The sequence below is a fragment of the Leucopleurus acutus genome (assembly GCF_964270905.1).
Source record: "Leucopleurus acutus genome assembly, chromosome: 18".
Lineage (NCBI taxonomy): Eukaryota > Metazoa > Chordata > Mammalia > Artiodactyla > Delphinidae > Leucopleurus > Leucopleurus acutus.
This window is the reverse complement of record NC_139160.1, coordinates 46,349,323-46,373,319: the sequence shown is the minus strand read 5'-3', so window position 1 is coordinate 46,373,319 and position 23,997 is coordinate 46,349,323. Positions and strand designations below refer to the sequence as shown.

General features: G+C 35.8%; 1 protein-coding gene across 2 annotated transcripts in view; it reads left to right on the top strand.

The window, feature by feature from the left end:
- DIS3 (DIS3 homolog, exosome endoribonuclease and 3'-5' exoribonuclease) overlaps positions 1-23,288 on the top strand; it is a 28,245-nt gene extending 4,957 nt beyond the window's left edge. For both annotated transcript variants that reach the window (XM_082859324.1, XM_082859325.1), the window contains 17 exons: positions 6,253-6,420; positions 7,173-7,337; positions 8,506-8,619; positions 8,751-8,888; positions 9,470-9,616; positions 9,989-10,105; positions 10,369-10,470; positions 11,422-11,486; positions 11,573-11,657; positions 13,123-13,250; positions 16,095-16,181; positions 18,306-18,462; positions 19,758-19,972; positions 20,081-20,249; positions 20,377-20,535; positions 21,236-21,358; positions 22,006-23,288. In XM_082859324.1, coding sequence (XP_082715450.1) covers positions 6,253-6,420; positions 7,173-7,337; positions 8,506-8,619; positions 8,751-8,888; positions 9,470-9,616; positions 9,989-10,105; positions 10,369-10,470; positions 11,422-11,486; positions 11,573-11,657; positions 13,123-13,250; positions 16,095-16,181; positions 18,306-18,462; positions 19,758-19,972; positions 20,081-20,249; positions 20,377-20,535; positions 21,236-21,358; positions 22,006-22,089 — 2,223 coding nt within the window. In that variant the 3' untranslated portion in view covers positions 22,090-23,288. The remainder of the gene's footprint in view (positions 1-6,252; positions 6,421-7,172; positions 7,338-8,505; positions 8,620-8,750; positions 8,889-9,469; positions 9,617-9,988; positions 10,106-10,368; positions 10,471-11,421; positions 11,487-11,572; positions 11,658-13,122; positions 13,251-16,094; positions 16,182-18,305; positions 18,463-19,757; positions 19,973-20,080; positions 20,250-20,376; positions 20,536-21,235; positions 21,359-22,005) is intronic.
- The last annotated feature ends 709 nt before the right edge of the window (positions 23,289-23,997 follow it).

The window sequence follows — 23,997 nt, the reverse complement described above, 5'->3', positions numbered from 1 at the left end:
TTGTATCAAGGGCAAGATTAGATGCAGAGGGATGAGAAAAGGGATCACTGCCATAGTGGACTTGAGAGGGAACCATTAAACTTTGTGAGCCAATATTTCCTTGTATGTAAAGTGTGCTTAGCAATAATGACTTCATAGTGTTGTTATTAGGGTTGAATGAGGTGATAACAGTTGTGTTAATAAAATTCTTATCTCAGTGCCTGGCAAACAGCTATGGTAAATGTAAATGGTAGATACTATTGATATAAAAATAGGTTTTATGTAATATAACATTATACGTACATCCAGTCTTTACAGCATTTTCTCCATCCCTGCTTGTCTTCAACCAGCTACTTTACAAAACTAAATGGAAGTGAGAAAATAAAAGCTGGGCTTGATTTTTAGAATACAGATTTAGGATTATCCTGTCTAATAAGTAGCCACTAGTTGCATGTGGCTGTTTAAATTTAATTCAGGTTAAAACTTCAGTTTCTCAGTTGTACTAGTCAACTTTCAAGCAACCAGGAGCTACTTGTGCCTAGTGACTACCATACTGGAGATCACAAAAAGAACACTCCCTTTATCACATAGTTGTTTTGGTCTAGAAGAAGAAACAAGGAGTAATCCAACATTGGTGATTCACAGTATTTGATTATGCACTGTGGTAGGGTTAGTGTAGGATATGGTGAAATTACAGTTGATTCTATTGTAACACATGTGTGTTCCTCAAAGTCACTGTGCCATGCAAAATTATATAATGAAACCCACAGAGCTTAGGGAAAATGTGGTTAGGGAAACTCTCAGAAACTTCATGAAGCGGTGAAAAGAGGGTTATCTAAATTTGAACAGAAAGTTGTTACACCAGATGAAGTGCTGTGGCTCGTAAAACACAGTGATCTGAAGTAACTGATAGATGTTTGAGACTGTGTTTGTGTGTGCGCGTGTGGATTCAGCTTGGTTCAGCTAGGTGCAGTTTTCTGCAATCACCTGGTATTTTTTTTTTAACATCTTTATTGAAGTATAATTGCTTAACAATGGTGTGTTAGTTTCTGCTTTATAACAAAGTGAATCAGCAATACATATACATATATCCCCATATCTCCTCCCTCTTGCGTCTCCCTCTCACCCTCCCTAGCCCACCCCTCTAGGTGGTCACAGAGCACTGAGCTGATCTCTCTGTGCTCTGCAGCTACTTCCCACTATCTATTTTACATTTGGTAGTGTATATATGTCACTGCTACTCTCTCACTTCATCCCAGTTTACCCTTCCCCCTCCCTGTGTCCTCAAGTCCATTCTCTACATCTGCATCTTTATTCCTGTCCTGCCCCTAGGTTCTTGATAACTATTTTTTCTTTTTTAGATTGCATATATATGTGTTAGCATACGGTATTTGTTTTTCTTTCTGACTTACTTCACTCTGTATGACAGACTCTAGGTACAACCACCTCACTACAAATAACTCAATTTCGTTTCCTTTTATGGCTGAGTAATATTCCATTGTATATATGTGCCACATCTTCTTTATCCATTCATCTGTCGATGGACACTTAGGTTGCTTCCATGTCCTGGCTATTGTAAATAGAGCTGCAGTGAACATTGTGGTACATGACTCTTTTTGAATTATGGTTTTCTCAGGGTATATGCCCAGTAGTGGGATTGCTGGGTCGTATGGGAGTTCTATTTTTAGTTTCTTAAGGAACCTCCATACCGTTCTCCATAGTGGCTGTATCAATTTACATTCCCATCAACAGTGCAAGAGAGTTCCCTTTTCTCCACACCCTCTCCAGCATTTATTGTTTGTAGATTTTTTGATGATGGCCATTCTGACCGGTGTGAGGTGATACCTCATTGTAGTCTTGATTTGCATTTCTCTAATAATTACTGGTGTTGAGCATTCTTTCATGTGTTCATTGGCAATCTGTACAGCTTCTTTGGAGAAATGTCTTTTTAGGTCTTCTGCCCATGTTTGGATTGCATTGTTTGTTTTTTTGATATTGAGCTGCTTGTAAATTTTGGAGATTAATCCTTTGTCACTTGCTTCATTTGCAAATATTTTCTCTCATTCTGAGGGTTGTCTTTTCGTCTTCTTTACGGTTTCCTTTGCTGTGCAAAAGCTTTTAAGTTTAATTAGGTCCCGTTTATTTATTTTTCTTTCCATTTCTCTAGGAGGTGGGTCAAAAAGGATCTTGCTGTGATTCATGTCATAGAGTGTTCTGCTTATGTTTTCTTCTAAGAGTTTGATAGTTTCTGGCCTTACATTTAGGTCTTTAATCCATTTTGAGGTTATTTTTGTGTATGGTGTTAGGGAGTGTTCTAATTTCATTCTTTTACATGTAGCTGTCCAGTTTTTCCAACATCACTTATTGTAGAGGCTGTCTTTTCTCCATAGTATATTCTTGCCTCCTAAATCAAAAATAAGGTGACCACGGGCTTCCCTGGTGGCGCAGTGGTTGAAGAGTCCGCCTGCCGATGCAGGGGACACAGGTTCGTGCCCCAGTCCAGGAAGATCCCACATGCCACGGAGCGGCTAGGCCCGTGAGCCATGGCCGCTGAGCCTGCGCGTCCGGAGCCTCTGCTCCGCAACGGGAGAGGCCACAACAGTGAGAGGCCCGTGTACCACAAAAAAAATAAAAATAAAAAAAATAAGGTGAACACATGTGCATGGGTTTATCTCTGGGCTTTCTATCCAGTTCCACTGATCTATATTTCTGGTTTTGTTCCAGTACCATACTGTCTTGATTACTGTAGCTTTGTAGTATAGTCTGAAGTCAGGGAACCTGATTCCTCCAGCTCCGTTTTTCTTTCTCAAGATTGCTTTGGCTTTTGGTGGTCCTTTGTGTTTCTATACAAATTGTGAAATTTTTTGTTCTAGTTCTGTGAAAAATGCCATTGGTAGTTTTATAGGGATTGCATTGAATCTGTAGATTGCTTTGGGTAGTATAGTCACTTTCACAATGTTGACTCTTCCAATCCAAGAACATGGTGTATCTCTCCATCTATTTGTATCATCTTTAATTTCTTTCATCAGTGTGTTGTAGTTTTCTGCATACAGGTCTTTGTCTCCTTAGGTAGGTTTATTCCTAGGTATTTTATTCTTTTTGTTGCAGTGGTAAAAGGGAGTGTTTCCTTAAAATCTCTTTCAGATTTTTCATCATTAGTGTATAGGAATGCAAGAGATTTCTGTGCATTAATTTTGTATCCAGCTACTTTACCAAATTCATTGATTAGCTCTAGTAGTTTTCTGGTAGCATCTTTAGGATTCTCTAAGTATAGTATCATGTCATCTGCCAACAGTGAATCCTTGCATTCCTGGGGTAATCCCCACTTGATCATGGTGTATGATCCTTTTAATATGTTGTTGGATTCTGTTTGCTAGTGTTTTGTTGAGGATTTTTGCATCTATGTTCACCAGTGATATTGGCCTGTAGTTTTCTTTCTTTGTGACGTCTTTGTCTGATTTTGGTATCAGGGTGATGGTGGCTTCATAGAATGAGTTTGGGAGTGTTCCTCCCTCTGCTATATTTTGGAACAGTTTGAGAAGGATAGGTGTTAGCTCTTCTCTAAATGTTTGATAGAGTTTGCCTGTGAAGCCATCTGGTCCTGGGTTTTGTTTGTTGGAAGGTTTTTAATCACAGTCTCAATTTCAGTGCTTGTGATTGGTCTGTTTGTGTTTTCTATTTCCTGGTCAGTCTTGGAAGGTTGTGCTTTTCTAAGAATTTGTCCATTTCTTCCAGGTTGTGTACTTTATTGGCATATAGTTACTTGTTGTAATCTCTCATGATCCTTTGTATTTCTGCAGTGTCAGTTGTTGCTTCTCCTTTTTCATTTCTAATTCTATTGATTTGAGTCTTCTTTTTTTTCTTGATGAGTCTGGCTAATGGTTTATCAATTTTGTTTATCTTCTCAAAGAACCAGCTTTTAGTTTTATTGATCTTTGCTACTGTTTCCTTCATTTCTTTTTCATTTATTTCTGATCTAATCTTTATGATTTCTTTCCTTCTGCTAACTTTGGGTTGTTTTTGTTCTTTTCCTCTAATTCCTTTAGGTGTAAGATAAGGTTTTTTATTTGAGATTTTTCTTGTTTCTTGAGGTAGGATTGTATTGCTATAAACTTCTGTCTTAGAATTGCTTTTGCTCATCCCATAGGTTTTGGGTTGTCGTGTTTTCATTGTCATTTGTTTCTAGGTATTTTTGATTTCCTCTTTGATTTCTTCAGTGATCTCTTGGTTATTTAGTAGCATATTGTTTAGCCTCCATGTGTTTGTAGTTTTGACAGATTTTTTCCTGTAATTGATATCTAGTCTCATAGTGTTGTTGTTGGAAAAGATACTTGATACGATTTCAATTTTCTTAAGTTTACCAAGGCTTGAGTTGTGACCCATGATATGGTCTATCCTGGAGAATGATCCATGAACATTTCAGAAGAAAGTGTATTTTGTTGTTTTTGGATGGAATGTCCTATAAATATCAATTAAGTCCATCTTGTTGAATGTATCATTCAAAGCTTGTGTTTCCTTATTTATTTTCATTTTGGAAGATCTGTCCACTGGTGAAAGTGGGGTGTTAAAGTCACCTATTATGGTTGTGTTACTGTCGATTTCCTCTTTTATGGATGTTATCATTTGCCTCATGTATTGAGGTGCTCCTATGTTGTCACCTGGTATTTTTTAATATATCAATTGCATTGGAACACATTTGTGTTTTCAAAACAAACATTATAGGAGAATTGACTGAACTTAGCAAGGGCATCTAACCCCGATTTGGGATGTCAAGGCTTCCTGATAGAAGTAATGTCTAAGCTGAGCTAGGAGGGATGTTAACAAAGCAAATTGCTTTGAAACAGAGACATTTTAGCTACTTTATGTAAGGGAGTTAACCATGTATTAACATTAACTAGGGGAAGAGCATTTCATGCAGAAGGAACAGTAAGTTCAAAGTCTCTGAGGTTAGAATAAGTTGGCAAGATCAAGAAATAGCTGAAAGTGTGGCTGGATGGAGTGAGCAAGGGAGAAAATGTTAGGGATGAAGTCAGAAATGTAGGTGGAGACCAGATCATTTAGGGTGTAGTGAGTCATGGAAAACAAACTGAATTTTAGCCCATGAGTGCTAGACAGCTGTTGAGCAGGAGAGTAGTAATATCCATTTTGGCTGCTCTAAGGAGAATAGATTAGAAGCAAGGTCCTCCAGTTAGGAGGATATTTTAGTACCCCTGGGAGACAAGACAGAAAATTGGATCACGGTAGCAGCAGTTAAGGTGGTGAGAAGTAGATCAGATATTGGGTATATTTTGTTGATACAAATATTTTGTTGATTTTAGGACTTGGTGATAGATTGGGGCTATGAGGAAATAATTAATCAGTTAATTAATGTATTTTAATAGACCATATCATTAATTTATTTAATGGATCATAGTATTTAATAGGTCCATATTTTTTAAAAATAGGTTATATTAGTTTATATGATGGTGAGGATGTTATAGTAGAGAGGGGGGAAATTTGATTCCAGAGAGAGAAGGTAATTATAGGACGAAGTTGTTGAATAGAGGAGAGGAGATGCTCACATAGGTGAGCAGATTCAGTGGTAGGGAGGTGAAGTAGGTCTCGAGTGACTGCTTCTGATTCTCAGTGTGGAGATTGAGGTCCTTCATCTGAGAGTGAGGAAGGAAGACAAGGAACTTGGAGAGTTAAGCAGGAAAAAAGAAGGTGTAAAGTGATCTCCTCAGAAGGTAGGGAATTTAGGAAATGAAGAAAACTAAAGGAGCCAAGCAGTCAGGATTGTGGATGTTGAGGTCTTAGAGAATCCTGGAAGGTGTTGTGGTGGATCTACAGTAGACGCCAGCCTACCTCTATCTAACACCCGTAGCTGTTTAAAATAATCCAAATAAAAATAGCTTTTCTTGTGCTTTCAGGAACCACAGTCTTTTCATGCAGTTGAGGCTTTCCATTACCCTTTACATACCTACCCGCTCACTTGATCACCTAACTACACACCTTCATTCCAGGAGGCCTGGGTAGGGGTAGGGGGGTACACAGAGTTTCTTAGTGTTCTGCATCTGTAGTGACACCTAAATATAATGAAATGGAAATGTTTGTGTATTTCTAAGAATAGAAAGCTTTTTTTTCTTACTGTGCTATGTTCATTCAAATTCATACAGTGGTATATACCATAATGTGATGGTTGTTTTAAAAAATACCTGATGGTGTTAATAGTTGTATATGGAGCATACAAAAGACTCACTACTAACTATATCTCTTGGTTTGTTTATTTCACAGAATGAAATAGATAGTGGAAAAATAGTATTTTCAGAGCATCTTCCATTAAGTAAGCTACAACAAGGCATAAAATCTGGTGCATACCTTCAAGGGACATTTAGAGCTAGCAGGGAAAATTACTTAGAAGCTACAGTATGGGTTCATGGTGACACTGAAGACAATAAAGAGGCAAGTGTGTACATAAATTCCTTTTACACTAAAATGTTTTCTGTTCTTTTTTTTCCACAAGTGTTTAACATTTTTGTACAAGAAGTTAAATTTGCTTTATCCTCCCAATTTATCAGCTTGAAGAAAGTTATGTGAAAGGTCGTAGATACTAGTAGAATTAATCACTTTTTCAAAAAACTGCTTATTGAGGAAAAGAACTATTAACCCACTTCTAAGAGAATAAAAATCTAATCAATAAAAAACCCCACTATGGTACCTTTATTTTCTGTATTATGATCTATTGTGGGAAATACTATTTACATAATGTATAATTGCTCTGGAGAGCTTCACACACTTTAAAGCAAATAGCAGTTGCTTTGGGGTGCTCACTATTGGGCAGGTACTCATCTCATTGCTTTGAATGCTGCATTTCATATATTTTCAACTCTGCCTGTAAGAGTAGGTACTCTCTTTTTTGTTTTACCAATCAGGACCCTGAGATTTAGAGAGATTAAGAAATTGTGGTACTAATGTAAGAGTTATGGTAGAGCCACGAACACAACCCATATTTTCTGACCATGTTTTTTCTATTTGCTATTGAGAAATTAAGAGGGCAGAGTAAAGGGCCCCACTATAAAGGAAGAAAATATATAAAGGAGGGGAAATAGAAACATAGAGACATCAGAATATATCTAAACTTCTGTAGGCAACCTTCCCATTATTATATTGCCTTTGAAAATATCTGGGCACGTGTCATTTGCTGTTTCACACAGATAATCTTACAAGGACTTAAAAATTTAAACCGAGCTATTCATGAAGATATTGTGGCTGTGGAGCTTCTTCCGAAGAATCAGTGGGTAGCACCATCTTCTGTGGTTTTACTTGACGAAGGTCAAAATGAAGATGATATGGAGAAAGAAGAGGAGAGAGAATGCATTGTATGAAACCAAGAAAGTTTTATTCTTTTGTCTGTGTAGCTTTGAATAAGTTGTTAATGTATTGTCTTTGGAAAAAATTAAACAAGTTTCATTGCTTTCAGATTTATTTTATTAATATTTATTTTATTCGCTAGGTATAATGAATAAAATTATAGTTCTGTCAGTTTAATAATATATGTCATACACATAGTTGATTTCTTTTCCTCTAAGTAGTCTGCTTTTAAATTAATGTCTTCTTTTGCTCAAATAAAACAAAGGTTTAAATACAAAAAGACTTGAGTATGAAACTTGAATTCTGACATTCAGGTGTACGGTCTGGCTGAATTAGTGAGGTTTAAGTAAATAAAAATTTAAAATTTTCTGAAATGCCTTTTGTAATGTTAAAGTTCCCTCAGCATAAGAGATGTACTTCTGGGCCCTTACAAATGGGTCTGTTTAATAATTCCTTCTCTATTACCATATTTATTATGAAGAGAGTACTTTCAGATGTTTCTTTTGACCTAAAGTCTACCTGATATGACCTATTTATTGTCCCATTTTAGAATTACAACAATAATACAATTAGTTGGAATTCACACAACATTAGTAGTAGTTCTCTTTATATGAATTATATTCACTACTCTGGAGTCTTACTATAACATTATCTTTGCAGAGTCCAGGCCATAAGAGAGTGTTAGAGGTGAAATACCATAAGGTTCTTCTGCTATTTCTAATAAAAACTATTATTTGTTTGGGTTTATATTTTGGATAAGGACGAACCTTTAAAGGTACATCTCTTTTTTAATGAATTAATGAATGCCACTCAGCTAATTATTGAAAACTAGTACTAAAATCCTAGTCTTTTAATTACCAGACCTGTGCATGTGTGTGTGTGTGTGTGCACGCACATGTATGCAAGTCAGTAAATCTTCATATTAAAACTGCAGAGTCCAGTTCTGACATATTTATTCAGTTACTTTTGTTTTTTTGTAGTGCTTTACTATGGAACTGTTTTTGTAGTTTTGTTTGGCATGCTCTTGCCTAGAATTTTGAAGCATCAAAATTCCTTAGTTTTATGTCATAATTTACTGCCTGAGAAAGTACCTGTGTTCTAATTTTGAAGGGAAATTGTCTCATTATCCTTACGGAAACATAACTGAAGATTTTTACTTTTATTTTTACATCTCAGCTTAAGACTGCTGTAAGTGAAAAAATGTTAAAGCCTACAGGTAGAGTTGTTGGAATAATAAGAAGGAACTGGAGACCATATTGTGGCATGCTTTCCAAGTCTGATATTAAAGAGGTGAGTAAAGAGCATGTTGCTATGTAATAGAAAATGAAATACATTGAATAGAACTTACAGCCCTCACTCACCTTGCCCCCATCCCCAGCCTTTTTTGTATGTGTAAAATCTTTTTTCCTAATTTTCTCTAGTCAAGAAGACATCTCTTTACTCCTGCTGATAAGAGAATCCCTAGAATTCGGATAGAAACCAGACAGGCCTCTACATTAGAAGGGCAGAGAATTATTGTTGCTATTGATGGTTGGCCCAGAAATTCCAGATATCCAAATGTAAGCTTGAATTAATCATTTTATTTTAGAATATTTAATTAAAACTTTGGGAATAAAGTTGCTTCTTTTACTGAAAATAGAATCTGCTTTTGTATAAAATACATACTGAGATCTAGAAGTATTTCACAGTTACCTGGTAAGTGTACGTCCAAGCTGAAAATTAATTTTAGGAAATTCCAATGTGAATCATTTGGTGACTTTTACTCAGACTTCCTAACAAATAACTTTTGGTGACAGCTACTACAAAAACAGCATTTGAGACCTAAGTAGATTGTAAATAAACAAATTTGGAAGATAGGATATTTGAAGCACATTTTAAACTTGAAAAATAATAGAAAATAAACAGACACCTTTTTATATGAGAACCAGGCCCTTGGGAAGTCTCCCCCATAAATCACTTGAGAAGTCTTTGTCATTTTTAGCTTTAATTTACCTAGTTGTCATTTTTAAGAAGTGTGGAGAACATTTAGAAATACTAAAGTGATATGTAAATGTTCAGGGATTTAATGTGATAGTAAAATATAAATTGCCAAACAAAAAGCTGTAAAATACACCTTTCTAATAGTATCTTTTGGTTTTAGGGGCACTTTGTAAAAAATTTAGGTGAAGTCGGAGACAAAGAGACTGAAACGGAAGTTTTGTTACTTGAGCATGATGTTCCCCATCAGCCTTTCTCACAGGCTGTTCTTAGCCTTCTACCAAAGATGCCCTGGAGCATCACTGAGAAGGTATGTTGAAAAGAATTCTTAGTGAATCACTGTATCTAAGCTACTAATTTTGTTTGATTTCTGTATGTGTTTTTTTAAAATATGTAGAAACCGTAGTTCCCTCCTCCCCTGCATTTAGTTTGGTACAGAACTCTTAGGTATCATGGAAATCATTTGCTTTACTGAAAGACTTTTCTAGGGGACAGACATTAGCTTATGTCAAATTTTCCTAAGATGAAGAGTTCACAAGTTATAAATCATGATGTGCAGTTATAATTAAGAAATAAAGCTGTTTTTTTTTAATTTATAGATATTGTTGATTGCATAAGAGCTTGTGTTACATCTGTACCACCAAAATAGTTTTTTCTTTCTTAATAATGTGGCATCTTCTAGGACATGAAAAACAGAGAAGACCTGAGACATCTGTGTGTTTGTAGTGTGGACCCCCCAGGATGTACTGATATAGATGATGCTCTCCATTGTAGAGAACTTGAAAATGGAAATTTGGAGGTATTCATAATTATAATGACGTTCTATCCAAATATAGTTCTGGTCTTGAGTTAATTTTCTTTTGACCTATTGTAGAATTTGTTTGTGAGTTATTTATGTCAAGTAGAGTCAGTTGTAGCTGCAGAGACTAATGGGCATGTAAAAAATTGAAATGGTAACTGTGACTAAGGTCCTTTTTCCTTTTGGCCGTATTTCTTCTCATTAGAACTCCATTAGTACATTTATCCAATTAAGCATGTTGACATCCTTTTTATCTTTTTAAGGTTGGTGTTCATATTGCTGATGTTAGCTATTTTATTAGACCAGGAAATGCATTGGATCAAGAATCAGCTAGAAGGGGAACAACTGTGTATCTTTGTGAAAAGGTAAATATATTAAATTTAGAGTGGAATTTTGATACATCATTTCCATCATCTGTTTTATTCTTAATAATAAAACCATCTGAGGTATTTCCTGAGAAGAGGACAGCCTCAGTATATAGTGAAATATGAAATACTACTTTGTTAATTGTGCAGTTTGTCAAAATCATGGGCACTTTTGGATTCTTGAACAGTCTGGAATAGTACATGAATTAGCTAAAAGACATACATAGAATAAGATGGCCTTAAATCAGTGAAAATATTGCAATGTGTTTTGTTATTGAGTGACCCAAATAACAAGTAGACGTAGTTGATATAAATTGTTGTGTAGCATTTAACTTATTATTGGTGGGTAATTAATATATTTTCTGTTTCTTATATATAGTTAAGTCGAGTCTGTTCTGTCACAATTTACCATTTATTCTTCATTAAGTATGCTCCCATAAACTTACAGAGAAAAATTGTGAAAGTAGAAGGGAAAGTTAAGCTTAGTCTGTGGTAAATTCATTGTCAAAGTTCTTCTGTGTAGCTTTTTTCCATAAAATTTTAGTGTTTCTCTTTTTTTAGAATGTTGAAAACACCATGTAGTTTGTGTGAAGTATTGGAGGAAGGTCCAGTCGTAGAGCTATTAGGGCCTGTGTCTGTTATCTGGTACAAACGTATTGTACAGACCAGAGATTTCAAAGTTTCAGAGCACAGCTAGGTGGGTAGTGTAGAGAACTTAAACTTAGACCGACTGACATGAAATCCAGTTTTCTTTCATTGCTTCCCTTTTGTAAAAATTGTGTGTAACTACTTTTCTAGAAATAGACTTTTTATTTCACATTTTCTCACTTCTTTTCACAAAGGCCTTTTTTTTCCCCTTGTAAGTTCAATGCTATTGATATTTGAGAGTAGAACCTCAAAAAACATGTGGAGACAGCTCGGTAATCCACAACTCTATTTTATTTGTTCCAGAGGATTGACATGGTTCCAGAGTTGCTTAGCTCTAACTTATGTTCCCTAAGATCTAACGTTGACAGGTACTTATCACATTTCTTCATAAAAACATAGTATTTACTTCTTTAACTGATTCCCATTAACAGATACCATCTATTTTTCCTCATAGGTTGGCATTTTCATGTATTTGGGAAATGAATCACAATGCAGAAATCTTAAAAACAAGGTTTACCAAAAGTGTCATTAATTCAAAGGTTGGTTTCATGGTTACTACTTCATGTTTAACATCTTTGGTGCTTTTAACAATGTTCTAGATTGTTTTGAAAAAGTTAGGCTTATTAATAATAAGAAGAAGTTTTTCCCCAGTGTTGCAGCAAACTCTAGTTGTTTTCAGTTATTTGCTTAATTTTTGCTGTTATTTAGAAATGAGTTTATTCCTGTATTCAGAAACTTACCAAGCCTATATACTTGAGGAAACCGAGTAGGTTTCTTTTAGCCCTAACTCAGGAACTCCAGTGTTTGAAGTTGTCCCAGTTTATAACTGGTTAGTATTTTAAAAGATGGCATGTACACCGTCTCCTTGTTCCTCACACTTTCTCACTGAAATAATGTGATAAATCATGGTTGAATTCCAGTAGGACTAGCCTGAGCTCGATGTTCACACAGAACGGAGCCAGATTATGTTTCTCATTCTTCTCCTTTTTTTAATACTTTTCCCCAGATTCCCTTGTGTTCTCATTTTGCCCTGAATCTACCTCTGATGTTTGCCAAACCACTTTTCTTCCAATGATCTGTTTTCCAAGTTTGCCGGCTTTTTCTTTCCCTTTGACATCATTCTTTTCTAATCAGCTAGTGATTGGAAAGAAAGCAATGTTAAACTGACAGATAGTAATGTGGGAATGATTTAAATTTTCCTAGATTAGTATTTTTAAATAGGATGAGTTTATAATTCTCCTAGACTTGGTCAGTGTAACAAAATTATATGAAAAAAAAATTAGTAAGCATATAACAGAAAACATTTTTAGTTGGGGAACTCTTATCCCCTAATAGATAAGTTGGTTCTCCCAAGAATCTGACCTGGTCTGCATCACCTAACTCTCTTGTACTATTCCTGATTTTTACTCAAAAAGCTGCTTAGAAAAAAAAAAGCTAAAAAATGGTGTTTTACATAAGGAGGGAAATAGGAACAGAGGTACTATTTGTATTGTAATTGGAAATTAACGTTTTCTACTATGATTTTTCCGATTCTTAGGTTAAATACCTAATTTGGGGTATTTAGTAGATTTCCTATAAAACACAATGTCTAGACTATTACAATTTTATTAATTATTTGCTGTGAGTAAGGCAGTATTGGTTCTCCGGAAAGGATTTCACTTTACAGTCATTATCAGAGAATCTAACCTTCCTTTTATTTTATTTTAACATTACCTAAGTATTTATACATTAACTGAACTATGAGTAAATAGTTTAAACTATTTACTAACCATTCTACCATTTTATTTTGTTTTAACATAAGTTCGCTTATGTTGTGTAATGCATCAGATAAGAGTAAATGAACCAGAAATCATAGGTGTGGAGTATAAATATTATAGATATGAATCTCTTCTTTTGTTATTGATTTTAGGTTTTCTGAAATCATGGATTTTATATAGTGGAAATATGAGAACATAGTAAGCCAGTTTTTATAAGCATTGTATTAACATATGGTTTCTTTTTTAGGCTTCCCTTACATATGCTGAAGCTCAGATGAGAATTGATTCAGCAACCATGAATGATAGTATTACTACTAGTCTCCGTGGACTAAATAAACTAGCTAAAATTTTGAAAAAAGGAAGAATTGAAAATGGGTACATTTCAAAAATAGTTATTAAGATTTGTCTTAATTCACCTATCCTGGCATTAAGCTAACTTGTGAACTCTTTAAAGTGTTTTATCATGGACAGTGATGAATTATTTAATAGGCTGAATAGGGGCTCTTAAGTAGAAACATTCCGTTTCTTCTAGATACCTTTTTAAATATTAGCAGCTTGATTCTGGACTTGATTCTGGTTTGTTCAAGAGTTCTGTTGTGTCAAAGATCTTGATATGTTTGAGTTAAAGATCTTGAAGAAATTCTAGGAAGGCAAGATTGTCTTAAGACTGTTCTATTTGGATCGTTCCTGATTTTAATTAGAAATGAGTTTCAAGATTGAACATTGGTTTTCAGATATTAAAATAAATATAGATGAAGTCCTTCTTGCACTTAGAGTTGGAAGAGATTTTAGAGGTTGTTTAATCCAACACCTTCATTTTTTTTTTTAAAGTTTTTTTTTTTTAATTTTTATTTATGTATTTATTTATTATTTTTGGCTGTGTTGGGTCTTTGTTTCTGTGCAAGGGCTTTCTCTAGTTGCGGCGAGTGGGGGCCACTCTTCATCGCGGTGCGCAGGCCTCTCACTGTCGCGGCCTCTCTCGTTGCGGAGCACAGGCTCCAGACGCGCAGGCTCAGTAGTTGTGGTTCACGGGTCTAGTTGCTCCGCGGCATGTGGGATCTTCCCAGACCAGGGCTCGAACCCGTGTCCCCTGCATTGGCAGGCAGATTCTCAACCACTGTGCCACCAGGGAAGCCCCCAACACCTTTATTTTTTAAATGATTAAGAGTTACCTAGAAGCAGTCTTACCAAAGATCTGATTGCTAGCGGCAGGTTTACAACTTTTAGCTGTTATATCATGGCATTTGCCAAACTGCAGAGGAGTTTTAAGGAGTATCCAAGTACCCAAACTTGTTGAAATAGTTAGAAAAAATTTGATTCTTGAAAAACATCAACTGTCAGAGTAAAGCAGGTTCTTGAGCCTTTCCTATGTTGGTCTCTGGGTTCCTGTGCCCATCTAGGGTAGGGTCACAAGTAGTTACTAAAAGTGTTTTTGTTGGGGAGTGCAAACTCTAGATCTGTGCTGTTTTCATAAGATGTGCCTATTTAAATTAAAATTCATTAAAAATAAAATAAAAAATTCAGTTCCTGAGTCACACTAGCCATATTTCAAGTCCTCAGTAGCCACATTTGGCTAGTGGCTACCATGTTGGACAAGGTGGATTGAGAACATTTCCATCCCTGCAGAAAGTTCCATTGGACAGTGTTGTTCTAGGCATTTATGCTGAGCCAACCCTATCTCTACTCACACTTCAGTTTTCTGGGAATTTTCTCCTGAAACTTGGAACTATACAAGGATAATTTGGATGTAGTAAAACCCAATGAAATTATTGCTCAAGTTTGTCCTTAAGATGTAAATAAGAGGAGTATAGTTAGATTTCTTTTGTAATACAAAACAACACATTTTTCATCAAGTATTCGTTTATTGAAGGTTTTCAGTATGCCAGGCATCAGAAGAAAGTTTGTTGTAAAAGCAAAGTGAATAAAACAAATTGAAACTGTATTTATTTTGGCAGTTTTAAAGTAAGAGATGTAAATTTGCATCTGTAACAGCTTCCGCTAATTAGGACAGGAAAGATATTTTGTTAACTTGAACACTGTACTTCTAGTTTTGTAAGTATTGATAGATAGTCATCTACTGGTAAAACATATCATCGAGTCTTCTCAGTCTTAGGATGAATAGAGAAAGGAATCAGTAAAAAAAAATTGGTGTCTTTCATCTTCTTAAAGGATGTGTTGTGTCTTAAATTATATTTATCATATGTCTATGTTAAAGAATAAATGTCATGTTTTAAATGTTCTGTGAAGAAAAAGTGATCAAAATGTGATTAGTATACCTTGCTCTTTAGGTCAAGATGTATAGATTAACACAGATTAATTGTGGTTTAGAACCTTATTGTAAATTATGCATGGAAAGAAAGGAATATTTGTCGGGATTCCCTCTCTAGTATTTCTTCTGTAGTTCTTCTAATAAAGGTGAAGAGTCAAGGGAAAAAAGGACTTGGAATCCCACTTAACTTGCCCCAAATCATCTTTTTCCCTTCTTTGTGATTGTCCAAAGTTACCCAGCCTCATTAAAATTCTTAGTTTTAGGTTGATTTGGAGCTGACCTGATGAAAATAGCATCAAGGTGTGTAGAAACATTATACTTGCCTTGCCTTGTGGGAATTTACTTTTCAAAGGAGAACTTGCCAAATCATTAAATGAACTGTGCATGTAAAGCACTTAGCCTAGTGCACTCTCTGACCCACAGCACTCAGATATTAATAGCCATTAGTGTTTGTGACATTAGTTGTAGTTTGTCTCCTCTCCTTGGTTGAGTGTATGTGGAAGATACTTTCGAACTGGGGATCTTCTGATGTTACTGATCTACCCATGGCAGCTTCCCTTTTGCCTCTCTCCACCATCCCTCACCCTAATACATTGTTTCCTATAGTAAATAAAATACTATTGATTACCTTCTTTATTTATAAAACTGATTACAAACTCTTGTAGCTAAGTAAAAACTCAGTTTCAGTACAGAAGTCATTCAAATCCTGAGAAACACAAGGACTCATTTTGTTGTGTTGCTACTGTCCTCCCTTTTTAAATGCATTTTAGAGCTGTAAAATATTAGGCTGTCCGTGAAAATGGAACATAAAACTTAGCAGATGGTCATAAAGCTTTCATAAGAAAAACTGTTATGCACTTGCTCTAATCATTTTCTCTTTTAAAAGAATCACTTCCAGAATTATATCTGTTACTGCTCACATGACTGATTCACCTCTTTATCTTATTTAGGGCTTTGACTCTTTCTTCTCCAGAAGTTCGATTCCACATGGACAGTGAAACTCATGATCCTATAGATCTGCAGACCAAGGAACTTAGGTATGCAATTTTTTTGATGGGTAGTAGATAAGATTTTGATTTTAAGGTAATATCTAGTATATATATTAATAAAACATATTTGTACCCCAAATATCTATTTTTAGTAGGGTTATGATTTCTACAGAGTTTTTTTTACTTATGAAATATAGAGAAAAGTAAATGATTTCACTTTCTAGTCTTTTTTATATAAAACCTATGTATCTTATTTATAAGATAAATATTATAAAAGGAAAACTGCCAGTTTGGTTTGTCTTAATGTGTGGTATATTAGAACTTGACTAGTAATAGCTATGGTAAGTAAAGGAAGATTACCCTCATTAATTTCTTATGTATTTAATAGAGAATATACTGTGATAGGGTAGAATAGTGGCCAAACACTGGGCTTTGAAGCCAGACTGCCTAGATTTGGATCCCACTTCTGCCAGTGACTCCGGTCAAGTTATTTGACCTCTCTATGACTCGATTTATTTGTCAGTAAAATAGGATTGGTAATGGTACCTACCTCATAGGGTGTTGCGAAGAATAGTCAGAGGTTAGGTATTGTTGTTACAGTTTTATTGATTTGGGCTAAGATTTAGGGAGCAAGGTTGTTTTGGATTAAATCAGAGTTAGGCCTCTTTTCCATGCCTGTTATGTAAGGTGATCTGAAATTAATCATGCATTTACACTTTTCTAGTAGATGACCAAGGATTAAAAATGGGAATATTCTCAAGTTTGTTAGTTAGGACCAGTGTGTGCGTTATAGCATTAGAGCTAAAATTTAAAAATACCTTTGGGTGAATTTCTGTGCAAATAAGTCTAATGTTAATAGGAACAGTGAACCCAATACCAAGGGCTTTTTTGAGGAAGATCTTGAATCTAGTTTTGCCAAAGCAGAACATCACCCATTTCTTCTTACCAAGAAGAAAAACCACATTTCTAAGAGATTGTCCCATAGTTTTAAAGGTACAATTAGAGGTCTTCCTAATATTAAAAAAAAAAAATTAATATATTTTAGGAATCTTGTCAAGAAGTTATAAGATGTTGTTAAAAATGGAAACATGAATGACAGATTAATAATGCATGTTCAGTAACTTGGGAGAAAGAAAGCACTATTAAACAACACAGATCATTTACTAAACTAAATTTTAAGTGGACATAGGCTATGTAGAATGAAAAACAATATCACATTGGTTAAGAGCTTTGAAGTCAGATTATATGGGCTCAGATCCTGTTTCTACTGATAATTCTAATCTTGAGCAAGAGAATAATGTTACACATCTTTAGTTTTCTCACCTGCAAAACAGGACTAATATCTATATCCATATATATATATATATATATATATACATATGTGTGTATATGTATTGTATATGTGTATGTATACACACACACATATCGCAATGTATATAGCACTTATAGCACAATGCCTGGGCCATAATACGCACCCAAAATAGCTATTTTAAATATCTCTTCGTTTTGGGGTGAAAGTTTATTAGTGAAAGTTTTCATTTTTTTAAAGCCAAAATTGATATGACCTAAATAGCTTTTAATTCTTAGAAAACTTTATTTCTGTGGACTTATAATTGAATAAAAATCTCTTTGTACTCAGTATAAAGAGGTGAAAATGCTTATGATTTAGATTTTATATATTACTAGAGTTACTAAAGCTTCTGGTTTTTTTTTTTTTTTTTTCGGTACGCGGGCCTCTCACTGTTGTGGCCTCTCCCGTTGCGGAGCACAGGCTCCGGACGCGCAGGCTCAGCGGCCATGGCTTATGGGCCCAGCCGCTCCGCGGCATGTGGGATCTTCCCGGTGCGGGGCACGAACCCGTAGTCCCCTGCACCGGCAGGCGGACTCTCAACCACTGCGCCACCAGGGAAGCCCAAAGCTTCTGTTTTTTATTGCCATTTGTAAAGTCTCTTCTAGCGTGAGATTTACTCATGGAGTAGATGCCTAGTAAGAGATCGTTAGCACAGTAGCTGAGAAATGAAAGGGATACTAAGTTCTTAAAAAAACACATGTGCATACACACATGAATGTTTACATAGGAATTTTCATTATCTCTTGGTAGAGAAGGTAACCTGTGAACGATATATAGAAGTCTCATTCTTTTTCCTTATTTAACGATTTTGCCATTGGCAGAGAAACAAATTCCATGGTGGAAGAATTTATGTTACTTGCCAACATCTCTGTTGCAAAAAAAATTCACGAAGAATTTCCTGAGCATGCTCTGCTTCGAAAACATCCTGCCCCTCCTCCATCAAATTACGAAATTCTTGTTAAGGCAGCTAAATCCAAGGTAAGGTCACATAGTTTGAAAAAGCATCTGTATTTGTGTAGTGATCCAGCCATTGCACTGAATAATCTATATTTACATTTCCATAAAAATTTTCTTGTCTCCTGATGCAAAAATATGCCCGTAGTTCTTTCAATTAAAAAAAGAAGTCATCTAACTTGGGTGTGGTCATCTCTTCGCACCTTGAAATCATTTGTTTAATAAAATCCTTTAATGTCTTTAAATAAAGAGAGCCCTATACTAAAGCCAGGTATTCCAGACTAAGTTATTTATAATATCCTGAACATATTAAGCTCTTCCATATCTCTGTGCCTTTACACATGTTTTTTATGCCTGTATTATTTCATGCCTCCTCCAAACTGTCTACCTTTAGAGACTTAACAGATAGTTTTTTTTTTCTCTTTATCTTCAACTCACTTAAGTCCTCTTTATGTCATGTCCCTAAGAAAGAAGTCCATTTTTGCATATGTGGAAAAAAGGAAAAACATAGAAAGGGCACCCGTTTCCTCAGCCCCTTATGCTCCCTGCCTCTGGTTAGTAGACTTATTTAGGCATGATTATCCCTACACTTGGGGTGACTGTGGCTTGGATTTCAGGGGATTATTCTAACAGGATGACGTTGATTTCTGATTTTTCAGACCTTTATGGTGGGCCTGCTCCTATCATATCCATCAGAACAGAATCAGCTTCTCCTCTGCTCTAAGGATTGTACTGTAAATTGGAGAATTTTCTCTTACTGTCCTATTTCTTTCTATGACCTGGGTAGAGGAAGGAAGATAAAAGTATTTTTGCCTCATCTCCCAAAGTAAAACAAGCAGCCAATTGCTGTATCAGCACGTTGAGCTGTAGTAACCAATACAGTTTTATTTTACCTCTGATCTTCTACTTTGAATGGAGGGAAACTCTGCAGAGAAAATCCAGATATGCTGAAAAATATCCAGATCTACTTTGATTTTTTTCTGCCCCAACAGAGATAAGGCAAGTACAGATTGGACTTTGAGAGATAGCACTACTGCTCCCAATATTCTCTTCCCCTTGAAATTTCTTAAGAATGTTGATACTGTAGTACCTTCAAATGCGTTCAGAAAAATTTAAGGTTTAATGTTGCAAAAAACAGCCATTACTTTTTATGACTTTATTTTTAGTCCTCCTAGGTTTAGGATAAAAGATATAAACACTTAATATGTGGTCAAAAACCACCATATTTGTTCAGTCTGATTGGTTATATTTTGAAGACATGCTGGTAGTGATTTTAAAATGTTTAATATGATGAGTTTTCCCCTCTTTTTTATCCACAGAATTTGGAAATTAAAACTGATACAGCCAAGGCTTTGGCTGACTCTTTGGACCGGGCTGATTCACTTACCTTCCCATATCTAAACACCCTGTTAAGAATATTGGCAACTCGCTGCATGATGCAAGCTGTGTACTTCTGCTCTGGAATGGATACTGATTTTCATCACTATGGCTTAGCGTCCCCAATATACACACATTTTACTTCACCCATCCGAAGGTACTTTTTCCTTATGAAATTAGAGATAGAAAACAGTTGATTTCAAATTTTAAAAGGACATTTTAATGCTAACATAGCATGATTCTTATTTCTCCTTCATATATCTAGATACGCAGACATCATCGTTCATCGGTTATTGGCTGTGGCTGTCGGGGCTGACTGCACTTACCCAGAGTTGACAGACAAACACAAGCTTGCAGAATTATGTAAAAATCTCAATTTTCGGCACAAAATGGCACAGTACGCTCAGCGTGCATCTGTGGCTTTTCATACCCAGGTATTTGCCTTCTATCACTAATGTTAGAAATGAAGTTTCGTTCACTTTTAATTGCAGAATTTTTTTTTTTTGTTAACTTCAAAATATCTTAAGACAATCCTTGATAAGGTTGTATGCTTTTTTACAGTTATTTTTCAAAAGCAAAGGAATAGTAAGTGAAGAAGCTTATATTCTATTTGTGAGAAAGAATGCTCTTGTGGTGTTAATTCCAAAGTATGGATTAGAAGGTACAGTGTTTTTTGAAGAAAAGGACAAACCAAATCCACGGCTTACTTACGATGATGAGGTACAGTATTTCTCATGTTTTTATTTTGGCTTTTTTTGGAGGGGGGACAGTTGCAAATGGTACCTATAAAGGGTAAAATTATTTTTGTACCCTACAGAACTTTATGCTAGCTAAGCTTATCGTTTTACTCACTATTTCTCAGCTCAGTGTTTCTTGCCATATACAAAATTTGTTCTTGATTTCTTTCTTTTATACCATGAAAAGTTTTCCCCTCTAAGGAAAACTTGAATTATGCTTTGTCCCTAGTGGACAAATGGATTAAAGTAAAGGAATAAATGGCTGTTTATAGCTCCAAGAAGGGAATTTTTTCAACCAATTCCAAGTGTCTCTTACCTGACACACTCCCTACTTCCCTAATCTTAGTAGAACTACAGAACAGTAAATTCTGCCCACATTACCTTTGTGCTCCTGTATAACACCAACAATTTGCTAATTAAAGGGGTGAGAATCCTACAGTTAATGAATATATATTGGGACCACATTAATGAAAGGGGGAGGTTTGCACATAATTAGGTCATATGTATGTAAGTTTGTTAGATTAGTGGTTTTTGTTATGTTGAACACCTAGATACTGAATAAATATTGAAGTTATTTTAGAATTTAAACTTTTAAATTAATATGGAAGATAAATTATAAAGAATTAGAACCAAGCCTCAAGTGTAAGAAAGCAATTAAAAATAGTAAAATGTGTTTTGTTTAGATACCATCACTTAAAATAGAAGATACAGTGTTTCATATATTTGATAAAGTTAAAGTGAAAATCATGTTAGACTCATCTAATCTTCAGCATCAGAAAATCCGAATGTCCCTGGTAGAACCACAGGTAAGACCAAACTTAGAGCATCCATGTTGTGGTGGAATAAACAGTATGTATTTTGTGAAAGAGAGTGATATAGTCATAAGTTATTCCTGTTTAAGGATAGAATCCTGTAAGTATTGTGGAAGACAAATATCTGCATAGGAAATCCTATTTTCTCACTGATTTCCTTAGGCCATGGGAACCCAGGCATCTGGGCTTCTTCTGAGGTCCTTGGGGCCAAAAGTGGAGTTCTGAGATCTGCCTAGTTCTTTCTGAAATCCGCACTTTTGAAGATCAAGTTAAAGTGTGTTTCCACCTAAGACATTGGTTCTTAACCTTGGCTCTGCCCCCGACACACCTGAGGCCTCTGATCCTGACAGAGTGGCTCACAGCTAGGATAAATTGAACGTTTTGGTTAAACCCACCCTTCCCAAGTGACATGCTTCTACCTGCTGAGATCATGTCTGCCTTTTACATTCTGAACCACTGTTCCTTTGTGTGTGAAATACATACCAACACATACATCCTGTGGAAAATCTGCTCCTTCTTCCCACTACCACCCCTGCATCTTTTTGAACTTAAAAGCGTCAGTGGGGAAGGGGAAGATGAGAAAGATTTATTCCTTATTTTACGCTTTTACTCATCTATTTTTCCCATTTGCGTTACTTTAGATACCAGGAATAAGCGTTCCTACTGATACTTCAAACATGGACATTAGTGAACCAGAGACAAAGAAGAAGAAGCTTCAAAAATAGCTACAGTCAAGAAAAAAAAAGCTTCAAAGATCGGTTTCCTTAAAAAAAAAAATCTTGAGGGAACACTTGTAAACCTAAGAAGTGTGATAGTTTGTTACTTCTAAGCACATTTTAATAATTTTTAAAATTTGCATTTTTATTGAACTGTTGACTGTGTCTGTCCCATCATACTACTTCCTTTCTGGATTGAACAGAACTATTTATGCAGAAAAATTCGATTGAATAACCATCACTTAAATAGTGACAGGATAACAACTTGAGGGATCTGTAAAGATCATTTAAAGGGAGCACTCATCTGCTCACTGAAGAGGAGATGAATTTTGCATAAGTAATTTGATTATCTACTATTGATAGAAAAAAACTGTAATTTTCCTATGGAGAAAATATAACATTTTTAGAAGGAACAGTCTATTCTTTCTGAGTCTTGAAAGCTGTCAGTGTGTGGTATGGCAGTTTTTAGATTTCAAGACAGTGAAGTCAGGAGCTGTCAGGGACTTCAGCATTTAATCTCCTTTGCCACCTTTAATTTACCTGACTTATACTAAGTGTTCCTGTACTGTTAAAAAGCCTCCTGCATTTTATTAGTGGTTCTTGAACAGCTGTTAATGTTTGGGAATTGGGTGTTGAAGGAAGGTGAAGTAGAATATTTTGATCTAACTGGAAAAATAGTTGTTTTTTTAATACCAGATAATAAGTGTGATCATCATCCTTGACCTTCAGCTCAAATATTTCCCCGAAAATAAGGCATTAGGGTTCAAAGAAAGAATAGAGATGGCCCTTTAAACATCACATCGTGTTACTTATAAAATAAGGAGGCAATTAATAATGGCTTTTAAATTGCATATATATCAGATTATGGAGGAAAGGAGGGGTTGCATGAGGACATTAAAGGGAACAGATTGAAGTACTGCTACTTGGTGTGCCCGTGCCTACTTCCTTGTCAACCACAAAGATTATTAATGATAAAATAGGTGTCTTCAAGAATATTTCGAGATAGAGTTACCTTAAAACATTTTACTTGGCTCATTCAATTTCTGAAGTACCGACACTGTACCAGGTTCCTCACCAGTCAAGTAAACGATCTCTGCCGTGAAGGAGCTTGCAGTACAGTGAGAAGTGACTGGCGAACACATCAGCAGGTGTAGTAAGTGAGAATAGTTCCAATGTGTACATTCAGGCACTTCAGTAATTAAAATGATTGTTCCCATTTCCTGTTACTGAGGAAAACATCCATACATTGAGGCAGAACTTGTTTCATTCGGAGGAGAGCCTTGAGGGGACTAACGCCTAAAGCGGTGGGCAAGCCTTTTCTGTGAAGGCCGGACAAGTCAGGCTGTGCCAGCCGGGTGGTTTCTGTCACAACCATAGCTCTCCACTCACTCCTCTGCTCTTACAGAATGAAAGCAGCCACGGACTATATGTAAACAACCGAGCATGGCTACGTTCCAACAAGACCTTGTTTACGGGCAGGGAAATTGAAATAATTTCCTAATTTTCGTGTGTTTAACAAAACACTACTAAATTCAATTTCCATGCTGCACCTTTCCCCCCAGCCATTTAAAAATTCTTTGCTCATGGGCCATAGTTTACCTGCAGTCGAGGAAAAGGAAGGCTTCTGGGTAAAACAAGGCTATGCTGACCTCACATCTGTCTTTCCAGGTTTGTTTTCTTCTGCTATGAAGAAGGCCTGCTTCAGGCTCTAGTCCCTGTTGAGTAGTTCAAGACGACCAGAAACCTTATTTTCACCCTGAAGCCTCCTCCTTGCTAATCTAAAATGCTTTGAATGCCACTACTTATGCTACACAGCTGACATGAAATAGTTCATTTAAAAAGCACTGTTTGGGCTTCCCTGGTGACGCAGTGGTTGAGAGTCCGCCTGCCGATGCAGGGCACACGGGTTCGTGCCCC